The sequence below is a fragment of the Macrobrachium rosenbergii genome, chromosome 42 (assembly GCF_040412425.1).
Source record: "Macrobrachium rosenbergii isolate ZJJX-2024 chromosome 42, ASM4041242v1, whole genome shotgun sequence".
Classification (NCBI taxonomy): Eukaryota; Metazoa; Arthropoda; class Malacostraca; order Decapoda; family Palaemonidae; genus Macrobrachium; species Macrobrachium rosenbergii.
The window spans coordinates 51387536-51401305 of NC_089782.1; the positions used below are offsets into that span (position 1 = coordinate 51387536).

General features: G+C 37.3%; 2 protein-coding genes across 2 annotated transcripts; one reads left to right on the top strand and one right to left on the bottom strand.

Moving 5' to 3' along the window:
- Nucleotides 1-5709: 5709 nt before the first annotated feature.
- On the bottom strand, nt 5710-7800 carry LOC136827688 (crustacyanin-A2 subunit-like). The gene is made up of 3 exons (XM_067085150.1): nt 7646-7800; nt 6112-6328; nt 5710-5996 (listed from the first exon to the last, which is right to left on the bottom strand). The coding sequence occupies exons 1-3, from the start codon at nt 7769-7771 to the stop codon at nt 5764-5766; spliced, it is 576 nt and encodes a 191-aa protein (XP_066941251.1). The 5' UTR covers nt 7772-7800; the 3' UTR covers nt 5710-5763.
- Nucleotides 7801-8207: 407 nt separating this feature from the next.
- LOC136827689 (crustacyanin-C1 subunit-like) lies at nt 8208-10131 on the top strand. Its single transcript, XM_067085152.1, has 4 exons — nt 8208-8645; nt 9054-9138; nt 9486-9608; nt 9770-10131. The coding sequence occupies exons 1-4, from the start codon at nt 8496-8498 to the stop codon at nt 10015-10017; spliced, it is 606 nt and encodes a 201-aa protein (XP_066941253.1). The 5' UTR covers nt 8208-8495; the 3' UTR covers nt 10018-10131.
- Nucleotides 10132-13770: the final 3639 nt, after the last annotated feature.

Genomic DNA, 13770 nt, shown 5'->3' on the forward strand with positions numbered 1-13770 from the left:
TAAAGTTCCACAAGAAAGCTGACAATGAGCCTGATGAATAAAACTTCCAGCAAATGCTTTTGCTTGGATTTTAAAGCAATTGCTTGAGTTCCCATGAATAAAACAAAGTAAATGCTTGTGCTAGTAGCAAATGCTTAGAGCAGATTCTTAAGCTCAAGCAAATGCTGAGAAATTATCAGCAATTGCTTCATTTCCAATTAATAAAACATAGTAATTGCTTATGCTTCTTGGTAATTGCTTAAAAAAGTTTAAGGCAGCTCCCTAGGTGCTTGAAACTCCTGTGAACTGGATCTGATGGTGGCTTTTCTCCGAATTCTTGAAAGGAAACCTTACCGAAATCGCCATATAACATTGTTCTTATGCCTAAGAAGGGTTTTCACTCACAATTCTTCTTGATAACATAAAATCAAAAGCTTCCCATCTGATAGATGTTCTGGCTCTTATCTTCAACTTGGTTTCACTTCAACTTTGTTGTATGTTCTCCTTCGTATGCGTATTGTGCAAATACTAGGTCATTTTGTTCTCAAGAACTTTTTGATTGTATACGTTCTCCACTTTCACGACATGTGGTTGTGTCAGACCTCACAATCATATGGTTTTTTTTGAGGTGTTAACAAAGTTAGAGGTCAATCAGTTTGGTTTAACTTTCATATCATTCACCCCAGAATGCAAAATCCTTTTCGTACTTCAGGATTTCCTGAAGCATTAACCGCTCTTGAAGGGGAAAGTACGTCATCACTTCATGGCTGAAAACCTGTAACACAAGTTTTTCTTGTGGGACAGGATCTTTACACCATAAAAATTAATGTAACTAAATGATGAAATATCAGATAATATTTCCAAGCAACATATGCTCAATCAGTGACTTGTATCTCATACTAAATGTCAATATGATAAAATGATACATTTGATCGTGATTTACACGAATCAACGTTTCAAATTTGAATGTCGCATCCATTTTTCATTTTTTCATTATTGTAACAGTTCCTCCCCTAGTGCTCTCGGCCTTTCATTCAGTAGGGGTAGCTAAATGGATCATGAGAAACCTTCATTAGTAAATCGATGTTTCAGTCTAATCCTGTTCAACTTTGTAAGAAGTCAAACGAAGCCGAGATGAACTATTCCACTTGCTTGAATAACTGTGCAGCAAGACTAATTCTAACGTAAAATTAAGTTATTGAAGAACACTCAATAATGATTGCTTTTCATACCCTCTTTATCCCAGAATATTATTAATGTTCGATTTCTTTGTCATTTTACTTTTTCAGTTCTTAATTGACCTTTAAAAATTATTTTAAGGGATCTTACCTGTCATGTAAATCGCAGTTATTGTGATCTTTTCCTAATTCCTTCAGATCTCAGTGATCCGATATAATAATCTGATATAAGAATGACCTGGGCACTAAATGTTACAGGAAAATAAATGCACAATTCATCTGGTGTTTGTTTCATGTAAACAACCTTTGACATTCCTTTCTACAATTTAATATTAGGCACAAACTAGTAATGTAATGTTTCAGTTGGGCGACCCGTTCAGCAATCAAACGAGTTCAACGATTATTTCCATAATATGCTTCCTATTCTCATTCATCATCTGTTTTCTCTCTTCTATCTTTGCATTCAAATCACCCAGCTCAGATTTACTTTCTGTGTCAGCTGACATCAGCTGGCATGGATATTAAGTAGGAAAACAGCGAAAGAAAATGCCCGATCGGTTTATAGGTTAAAGTTAAGTATACCTTAGTTTTACCAGACCACTTAGCTGATTAACAGCTCTCCTAGGGCTGGCCCGAAGGATTAGACTTATTTTACGTGGCTAAGAACCAATTGGTTACTTAGCAACGGGACCTCAGCTTATTGTGGAATCCGAACCACATTATAGCGAGAAATGAATTTCTATCACCAGAAATAAATTCCTCTAACTCTTCATCAGCCGGCCGCGGAATTGAACTCCGGCCCATCGAATGACAGTCTGAAGCTCAACCGGTTCGGCCAACAAAGGGCTTCTGATCGGTTTATAGTGACGAGATTGAATGAAACTGGAGAGTCTTGTGGATATCCATTTATACAGGGGAGTGACTCTCGGACATACATGGGGAAAAAGCAAATGGTGAATGATAAAGTTTATTGGGTTATATGTTAGTCAATACCAGATGGAAGAGATGAGTAGGTTATTAGACTGACGCTGAAAAAGAGTTGATGGACCCATTTTGACTACTTGACTAAGAACTGACTGATTTTTTGCAAATTATCTGGCATCCCAAATAACAAATTGGTAGATTCAAGACAGAAAAGAGGGTCGTTTTATTTAGACTGGATGTTATGAACTTTATCAAAACAGGGGCGGTAGGGGTGGACGGGGAGCAGAAAACCTCCATGAACTGCGTCGCTCGGGCGGCAAGGATTGCTTTTAGTATAGGCATATAGGGAAGGGTATTTGAGGTATTTGGCAAGTAAGAAATGTGTTTTGCATCCTGAAATTACAAGCTGGCATACCAAAGTCGTGACATACCTGTCGTGAGTGTCCAGGTCCAGTATATACCACCAAACAGTGGGAGCCATCATGTGGAAAGGAAATAAGTTTGGTAGCGAAATCTGTAAAAGGGAAAAAGGCAGAGGAATATTAAAGGGGAAAGGAATCAGTTTACTGGTGGCAAGATCACAAAATAGGCGAAGCAATGACGGTAGGTAGCAGGATGTTTGCATAGAATTAAGAGTCTATGAAAAGACTGAGAGTGTCCATGAAAGTTCAGATTGTAATGCATGCAAGGATCGCTGTGTCAACTGTATGAATGGTACAGAAGGAAATATATCAGCTAATAGTAGGTAGCCTTAGTGTTGGTTGGAAATCAAGTTTGGCGGTTTACAATTGTCATGACTGAAGGAAGGACATCAGAGTTTCTGGTGGAAGAGTTTCAATGGAGGGGAAGAAAAACATCTGACTGCGAACAAACACGAATGATGGAAAAAACCAATATGACTGAGTAACATTTCATTGGGGAGGGAAGTTCTAAAAATTTTTGGAAAATGCAGGGGAAGGGATGGAAATCAGGCTTGGTAGTAAAAGTATCTCAAAAAGAGAGAAGGAAATGAGGTTTTTCTGTAAAAGAATGAGTTCGATTTTAGAGGGGGAGAGAAGCTAATCAAGTTGAAGGCAAATGTCAACGAATGGAAAGTGAATCATTATGGACGTGGTAAAATGTCAAGGAGAGTTAGAACATCAGATTTGGTGCTAAAAGAATGCCAAGAAAAAGAAATTTAATCAAGGTAGGTAGTAGCACAATGTGATTGTGCAAGTGGAGTAGGAATACAGTTTGACATTGGAGGAATGACAAGATGTGTAAAAATAGTCTCTTTGGTAGCGGAAAAATTCCATGGTGTGGAAAGGAATTCCAATTTTGGGGGAGAAGGATGTAAATAGGAGAGAGGAAAATTTGATATGATAATAGAAGACTGTTTAGATAAAGGATGGAAAGGAGGCTTAGACTGTCTAGGAGTGGAAAGGAAGTGAAGTGTGTCTGAGAAGTTGACTTTCAAAGTAAAGCACGAAGGACACACAAAAACACAATAATAAGCTGTTTCAATAAGTACAGAAAAGACAGTGACATTAAAGAAGAAGAAGAAGAAGAAAAAGAAGAAGAAGAAGAAGAAGAAGAAGAAGAGGAAGAAATAAACTTGATACACTTTCCAACGGGAGAGAGATGGAACACGTCGATCTGACCACTCCTGAATATGTAACTGGTCGCCTTGCATCTGATAAGAAACAGCAAGGGACCTGTGTTGTCGAAACACATTTGAACACTCAATTTACAGTGAACGGTATGCAGTCAGTGGATTATGGGATTAACATGGGATTTGTGTTAAGCGGTTTGCTATACATTCAGATTAGTGTCTTGGAATGGCATTTAACGAACAGTTTTGTATGCAGGTTTTAAGTCCTTATTTGTTCTCAGCTTGACTTTTTCCGTCTCACTGATACCTTGAAGAAAATTCAAAGGAACTGTCGGATTCATACATGTACTGATGCTAGAAGCATTGTGCAACAAAGATGATACAGGTACGATGAAACGCTTTCCTGGAAATATGCTAAAACAAACCTTAAGAAGGCAGAAGGGAGTGGCTAAATGGCATTATAATTGAGCACACTGGTAAGAGCATTCATCCAGACACCTTCTCTGAGAATATCGCATATCAAGCTTTTTACAGTTTTGAATTTCAAATGTTTTAATTTTGACAACGATATACACTATGATAGGGGGATTTAAACCTTAACCTTTTACATGGCCTGAGATCAACCTATGATATCAAATAAAAAGGAAAACAGTTCTAAATCTGGACTGATCTCCAAGAGGTTTCGATGAATTGATGAATGACGCTGTCCAGGTTTTGTTACCGTCTAAAATTGCAGATAATGTTTGATAAAATACAAATGTATTTCAAATTTCGGCCGTAAACTACAGCTGTAAAACAATCGATATTTCCGTAATTTTTGATGGCACTAAAATCATTCATTATATTGAGAGAGAGAGAGAGAGAGAGAGAGAGAGAGAGAGAGTAATTATATAAGAGAAATTAAAATTAAAGAACCTTTCTATCAAGAGAATGGATAAAACGCTATTAAAAAAACTATAAAACAAAAAAACGGCTACAGTGCCTCTCCCCACTCCCCAAAAGAGGTTTCGTTCTTTAATTTTCTCTCTTTCTTTTAGCGAAATTTCGTTTTACTGAAGCAGCGTATGTATGAAAGGCATCGAATCATAATATCTAAATTTTAAATTTAATTTCTTTTTTGAATCAGTATTTTCGCCTCGATAAATTAGAGAAATTTCCGTTTAAGATATTTCTAGTCGTAGACTCCTGTTTATTTCTTCGCTTGGCTTTCTCGTTTCATGGCGACCCGCCGGCATTTACACGGCTCTTCTAGATTTATTGCAGATTTCAGTTACGCTTTGTACGTTTACAAGGTAAGGTCATTAACCTTCACTCCGTCTTCTGCTTCTGACTAGATCTTTCGCTTGGCAACAAGATTTTTTTTATCAGCTCTTTGGTCCCCGGACGCTCACGAGCGCACACTGACACTCACACACACACACATACACACAAGAGTAACATACCAAGCATCGGCATAATTTCTTCTGCTTTTGGGGGTGGTGGGGGCGGCATAGGTGGGAGATGGACGGGGATTAGGACAAGGTTGGAGGAAGACCTCGAACTGGTCTAGAGTGTTGCTAATGCAACCATTGGAGGAACCTAGTCCCTTCGTAGGTTCTTCAGGTTCACGAAATCTATCACGACTGACAGCTACTAAAGAAGCTCTGGTAAACTGTTCAAGGAGAGATTTCAGGAGCCAAAGACAGCGCAAGCTGGGCACTTACTTAGAAAAAGCTGAGAAGGCTCGGAAACCGATTACTAACAGAAACATTATCCCTTAATTTTGCAGTTCACTACGGATTTTCTTGTGTTTTATTTTTTTTTTAGTTTTAATCTGATATCATAATTCTGTTTTTGTCAAACCTTTTCTTTAAATAAAGGCATAATTAAAAACACCCGAATTGTTAATACTTCACGTATCCAAAACCAAAAATTATCCTAGTTCTTTAGATGCTGGAACAAAATGAATAATATGTATAACTAAGAATACTTATATTTCAGTCATACTGAAGGGTTAAGAACACATCCTTAAAGGAGATGGAGTTTATTATAAACATAGAAGTTGATAAAAAAATGAAACCATAATCCTAATATAGAGACAGTGGTCAATGTTCACGCCCTGTAGACACACTCAGCTGAGTGAGGGACAGTAATGAATTTAGAGAAGTCGATTCCGCTCTTCCTGAAGACTTCGGCGCACTTTGCTGTGGCAGGTCCTCCGTTCTGGGGCGTCCTGGAGAAGACGAAGGCGAACTCGGTCTTGTAGGTGTTCCAGTCGAGGCAGGAGTAGACGCAAGAGTAGGTGTCGTAGTCGGTCTCGATGACTTGGTAAGGGTATCCCATCACTGGAAACAAGTGAAGGAAATATAGGTAAATATGTCCATAAAAATTAGTCGTAGTTTGTATGGTTAAAAAATATAAAACAAAGATTTTACCAGGCAAAGGCATCTATTTTCTCACCTGTTGGGAAATCAATCAGCATGTGGCTGGCAGCGAACTCCTTGGTAGGGTAGATCTTGCCTTCCAACTTGAGGTGCTGGTCTTGAGGACTGAAACCAGCTGTAGCTACCTTGAAGCCGAAGTCAGCAGCCGAGTAATCGTAGAAGGAATTGATACATTTGGTGTAAGGCTGGTAAGCGTTCTCCAGGATTTCAGTTTGGTACCAACGGCCGTGATACTAAATAGAGTGTAGAGACAACGATTTATTTCATACTTAAAACACACACGCTCAAGACTTCAGTCTTGAGGATAAGAAAAAGAGCAGAGAATATTGTTGGTGTTGCCATAAAGTTTTAGATCCCATGTGTACTTTAGCACTTGGGGAAAATAACTGACAGGCTGAGCCAGAAAAGTATATATATATATAAGTATATATATATATATATATATATATATATATATATATATATATATATATATATATATATATATATATATATATATATATATATGTGTGTGTGTGTATATATATATACACACACACACATATATGTATATATATGGTAAATGTGCTTTTACGTGTTAATTTAGTGATACATGCTAATCATTGACAAAATTAATTATTAAAAAATATAAAAATTTCTTTTAAACTTTAAACACATTTTATTAAAATGCACTAAAAAATAAAAAAAATTATTTTTGAGAGACACCTGAATTTTCTTACAATTAATCATGTCAACAAAAATAAAAGCGTGGCGCTGAACTTGGAAGGAAATGCTACAAGAAATAAAAAAATATATTTCTTTTCTTGTAGCATTTCCTTCCATATATGGCGCCCACGCTTTTATTTTTGTAGACATGATTAATTGTAAGAAAATCCTGGTGTGTCTCAAAAAATAATTTTGTACTTTTTAGTGCATTTTAATAAAAGCGTTTAAAATTTTTTTTCTATTTTTTACTCTATACTTTTTAGTTTTGACAGAAATTGTAACCAAATTATGATTGTAGCTAATGAAACTGAACGTGATATCCTTTCGAGCAAAAGGTTTGAAAATCTGTATAGTTATTAACTTATTCTGCCGAGTCAAAGAAGGTATGAAAAATCCGAAGAGTTATTCATGTCATACAAATCCTGAGGTACTGGGAGAGGTCACTGTAGGGTCACTAGAGGTCACGGCAGGTCTACTGATGACGTAAAGTTGCATTGTCACCGGGATTGAGTAACTATGCAAAATTTCAAGTCCATCGGACAAAGGGAACAGGTCGAAAATTGAGTTACAAGTTTTGACCCAAACAGACAGACAGGCACAGAAGTCAAGTTAAACAAAAGCGTGTAAAAATATGTAAGGTAGAATAATTTCATATAATGGCGAACAGTGAAGAGCGAATGTTGTAATTTTGCATAATAAATTGCCAAATTAAGAAAAAAAAAACATGAAGACAAATTATTATCCTCTCTATCGCAAATACTACTAGTCTTATAGTATCGCAAAACAACAATGCTACTACAAATAATGGCAAATAATATAAATGATCAAAAAGGGCACATACTCACCCTTCTGAGATCAAACATGTCCTGGACTTTGATATTGGCGCAGTTTCCAGACACCAAGAATTCTGGAAGCTTACTAGGAGCAACAGATGCCACCAGACCGAGGACAAAGAGTGCAATGCTCAACATCTCGATTCCAGGAGCAGGACGAGGCTGGAGCAAAGTCTGACTGCGTCTGACGTTTCTGTTTTCCATAGAACAATTTATATGTTCCCCAAAACCGCGGCGTTTTTTTATGAGAAGCTTTGGGTGCACGTTGTACGATACTCTTCAGGACAAGGGTGGTGCTTTTGCCCCGTGGCTTTGGGATGTTTTTTACTCTCTCTCTCTCTCTTCAAGGTTACAGTCGTCTTTCTGTTCGCGTTTTTGCCCTGCGGCCTAACTTTGTCCCGGCTGTTACCATGCTGTGGAATGATTTTCCGAGTTACGTACACGGATAAATGAAAATTCAGAAGCACGAACTGGGTATAAATGAAAAGGACAAAAACAAATATACAAGAAGATTAACAACGAAGGGTCCCAAACGGAAAATACTCCGTATCTAAGACTGTTTCCACAACCGATGCCTTAACTAATTTCAGTTACTTTCGAAAAAAGTTTCGAACGTTTTCATCACTACGAAAATATGGTTAACGCGATATAAAACCGAATAAGTTACAACGAGAGCAGACGAGAAATGTGATGAGCGAGTTGTGTACATATTTATAAAAAAAAGTCTGCAGCAGGAACACATCAGCGAACGGGCAATTGAAAAAAAAACAGTTTACGTAATAGGAGGCGTGTACCAGGACGTGTATATAAGATGACAGGATGAATCAGCCTCACAACGCATCCTTCTCCCCCTCGAACGAGCATGGCAATGAATCCTTCGACTCTATTCTCCGCGCTGGTTCTCTTGGCTGGGGTCATCGCAGACAAAGTTCCCGACTTCGTCGCGAAAGGGAAATGTCCCTCTGTTAACGAACACAAGCTCTGGGCGGAACAAAAGTCCCAACATGAGAGGGTAAACATTTTCTCTTTCGGCTTCAGTTTTAGCATAAATGCAAACTAGAGTTTCGTGATAGGGAAAATTTGCTCGTTACTCATTTCTTGCTGAAGTAACTATCTCGCAAAAGTATCGTGAATTATTAATTAATTTTTCTTGAAGAACGTCAGGCTCACAGGACTCATCCTTTGATGTTCCAAAACTCACATTCAGTTAAATTCACCAAATTCCTTTTTGAGTTTATTCTCGGTCGAAGAAGGGCCATTAGAATAAGTAATCTTCTTTGCCAACGTGTCAGAAATATGTCGTGCTATTCAGACATGTATTTCAAAGAAGATCAATCGTAACTTAACACTAAGGCATCTGGATGATGTCATTCTACCTGGGGCTTATATAACCATTAGTGATGGTCGTTTTTTATTCCAGTTCGGAGGGACGTGGTATCAATATGCCATCACTTCAAATCCCTACCAGCTATTGGATCGGTGTGTCCGTCTTCAGTATGACTTCAGTGAGTGGAAATTGCAAATTCATTCCAGATTTTTCTTTATTTCATTTTATTTTGTCAATACACGTATGGTTTTGAATCTTACATATCTGTTAGTCGCGGTTTGGGTAACCTTTTGCATATTTACTAAAGTCAGTTTTCCTTTTGTGGCATGCACATTTCGGGTTGTCTTTTTTAATGGCTTTTCTGATATTACCTGAAAAAATAAAGATCAGGTGCATTACCAACATACTGAGCCACGGTCTTAACGTAGCACTTACTCTCAAGGCTTTTGTCCCTGTGGCTGTCAAATAGTTAAAAGTACGGTGTGCTTATCCTTCATAACTAGGGATCTATTTCAATCCTTCTAGACGGCAGCGGCTTTGACGCAAAGGCCTATGGCATCACCGCCGAAGGAAATACATTGAAGAGACAAGGACAGATCGCCCCCATGCCCCTGGGAGATCCCCACCTCATGGTGGCCTTTGATAACTGTAAGTAAACGTTTGATCTGCTGCTGAATGACATCAATTTCATGGATTATAACTTTCCAAAATACCCTTAGCTTCTGTCTGGCGCCTTTGAGAGGCGGTCAAAGAAGTAGTGTTAATGAAGGTCATGCGGTTTATTTATTTGTTTGTTTGTCTGTCTGCAGCCTTCCCCGCCCCCCTCGTCATCCTGGACACCGACTACGACAACTACGCCTGCCTCTACTCCTGCATGGACTACAACTTCGAATACCACTCCGATTTCTCCTTCATCTTCACCCGCAGCCCGACGCCCTCCAGCACCTACATCAAGAAATGCGAAACCGCCTTCAGCAACATCGGCCTCGACCTCTCCCGGTTCTCCAAGACCGTCCAGGGACCCCGATGCCCTTACAATGATCTGGCTAGGCTTTAAAGCGTTCAGGGTCTTCCATGATCATTTTCTATTCATCCTAATTTGAGCACGGCTTGCATTCTATCACAAATCATACGTGCCCGTTTACCTTATATTGTAATTGTTCAATAAAACCGTTCCGTTATTTGATCCTTTAAACTTTTTTTAATCCTGTATGTATATGACAAATGATTTTAGGCTTCCAAAGGATGAACGAGAATAGAAAAACTTATTTGTTCCAGAAATGACAATAAAAAATTTAGGAAAACACCTACATTCTAAGATTGAAGAAAAAACAATGATAAATCTTATTGTTTAGTCGCATAGGGCTGTAAATACATTGCATTACTTGTGTCTCTCCACACCCTCCACTATATATATCGGTGCAGTGGCGAACTCTGATGGTGGAAGAAGCCACTTTAAGTCATGAAAATAATAATGCCAGAAATCAAAGCTCGCGAAACCGTCAACACTCGCAGCTGTCAGAGTTTGGGAAGACGCTTTGTGAGAGGCAAGAAGGGAGTCCTCCCCAGTATGTCGGACCTATGACCGCAGAAAAGAGGAAGACCAAGAAAAGAATAGAAAATAGAAAAGAGAACTAGTAAAATAAGTCATTACTGCCCAAGGAGGAACAAAATTAACATAAATTGCCTACCATTCGGTGTGTAATTGAAAATGGAAAGCAAAGAGGATATAATTAGCGAACAAAATAAGAAAAACCAATGCAACAATGGTGTTAAGATGTAAAAATGAATGTAAATAAATTGTGTAAAAACTATAAAATATAAATGTCAATACTCGCCGTTATTTTAGTAGCACATTAAAAGGTGGATATTAGATTAAACTTTAATTATTGTTACTAGAAGTGCCCCATGTGGATTCCCGAAAAACTCATGATTTGGCATTTAAGCCACTTGAAATCCATGGTGCAGACCGTGGGACTAGCAGCCTCATCCCTAAATACTATAAATCGTGAATGGGTAATAGGTATTGAAAACACATGTGCAGTTTTTCTTTGTCTGTCTGTCCATCTCAGCATATATATATATATATATATATATATATATATATATATATATATATATATATATATATATATATTATATATATATATATATATATATATATATATACATATATATATATATATATTACATATATATCTTATATATATATATATATATATATATATATATATATATATATATATATATATTACGTATATTTATATATATATATATATGTCATGAACCGATTTTTGGTTCCTGCATCTTCTTGAAAAAATTAAGACCGGGACTAAAGTGACAAGGAAGCCCAATGACAATTCAAGGAGGAGGGAGTAAAATAAACTATCAAAATGCCTTAAACCTATTTATTAACTATATTATCTGTACATATATACACTGGTGAGTTCAGGAATCAGCCAACAATAATCATTAAATTGAACAACAATAAAATAACCAATATAACAGCAGTCAAACCATAACAATAAATAATGCAACAGCAGTCAACAAACAGTAAATAGAGCCATCCACTTGCTCAATAACCCAGTAATAATGTAAAAATAACCCGAGCCACATTTGCTCAATCACTTTATCAATAACCAAGAGCCACACTTGGTCAACAATAACCACATCATAAAACAATCAAGAGCCACATTTGCTCAATATGAAAAATAACCAGTGCCACATCAGCTCAAAAACATGAATAATTACCAATAAATCATAATAACCAGAGCTGCAATTACTCAATCACTTCATAAATAACTAACATCAATAATATCATAAACAGACGTTAAGATCACAGGCCATGTTCTCGAGGATGACCATCAACCACCACCGTGACATCGTCGAAAACCAACAGAAGGCGGCAGGCGGGAACATCTCCGTACAACACTTGATGATCACCGCAAGGTTGATGCGACAGCTTCACTGCTGCCATGGAAGAATGCCTCCTCTAATCTGGTGACCAAGGTTAAGCCACCACCTCATCCTCGGGAATTTGATTGACGTACTCCTCCACGAAGTACAACGGTCAGCAGGTAACCAACGCCTGCTGTACCAACCATCTCAAGCTGCTAACTTGATGAGAACTGGCGCTGCTGGTGCTGTGCTAATGCCGACCGAAGGCCATGCTGATCCTGCCTTAAGGTACAAGCAACCAGGTGATAGAAGTCGCCTCAGTAGGCTACACCTAAAATAGTAATAGGAGGGCAGGTAAAACAACCAAACATGTTAAACAAGGCTGTTTCAAAATAAAAATGTAAAACCTTACAATATATATATATATATATATATATATATATATATATATATATATATATATATATATATATATATATATATATATATATATATATATGTACATACACACACACACACACACACACACATATATATATACATATATATATATATATATATATATATATATATATATATATATATATATATATATATATATATATATATATATATACTGACACTAGAAGAATTATTAGAAAGCGCAGACATTGTGCAATCAAGTTCCACAGATCGCAAGTAGCAAAAGCTGTAAGTATAATTCAACAACAGCCTGCGTTAAATATAGAGTGGAACACGGACTTCATCCTCCCTTCTTCAAGGAAACCACAGGACATCCGTGAGAATCTGACGGGAGGCATGAGCGACAGAACGCCCTTGGACACGACTACCGACAACAAAGCAAATAAGGACTATCGGCAAGAGACGGGAATCACGCTCTTGCCCGATCCCTTGGTTGGCGACTGCATTTAGATTATGACGGCCTTATGCCAGCACAGGCCCTTGCCCTAAATGTGCTAAAGTATAAAAGGGAGTAGGAGGGCTGGTGCGAACCTCCGGACCCTGCAAACTAATAGAAACGAGTACACTGCCAAACCGATGGCCCTGATGTTTATTAGTTTCCTGTAAAAGAAAACTGTTGAGATGGCTTCTGTCTGTCCGGCCTCAGATCTTAAAAACTACCGAAACTAGAGGGCTGCAAATTGGTATGTTTATCATCCACCTCCGATCATCAAACATACCAAGTTGCAGTCCTCTAGCCTAGTTGTTATTTTATTTAAAGTTAAGGTTAGCCATAATCGTGCTTCTGGCAACGATACAGGATATGCCACCACCAGGCCGTGGTTAAAGTTTCATGGACGCGGCTCACACAGCATTATACGTAGACCCCCAAAAGAGATTTTTTCGGTGGCCTTGATTATACGCTGCAACGTCTGTACAGAAAACTCGATTGCGCCGAAGAAACTTCGGCGCATTATTTACTTGTTTATAATGTCCTTAATTTTCCTATTATGCGTGGACTGAATATAAGAAACAGACGAAGCTGCAATTTCATCAGTTTCATTTTATTTATATTTTGTCCTCGCTCTTCACCATTGATGGATGTCTCATTTTCTCTTAGTGATCAAGTCCACAGTGGGATGGGCGGAAGCTATAAGCTTGGTATATATCTTCACAAATGCATTCCACTTTGCTAATCAAGAATATTACTGTGGATCCTTCTGTCCACACACACACACACATATACATGTATATATATATATATATACACACATACATATGTTATATATATATATTATATATATATATATATATATATATATATATATATAATATATATATATATATATATATATATATATATATATATATATATATATATATATATATATATATATATATATATATATATATATATATATATATATATATATATATAGAGAGAGAGAGAGAGAGAGAGAGAGAGAGAGAG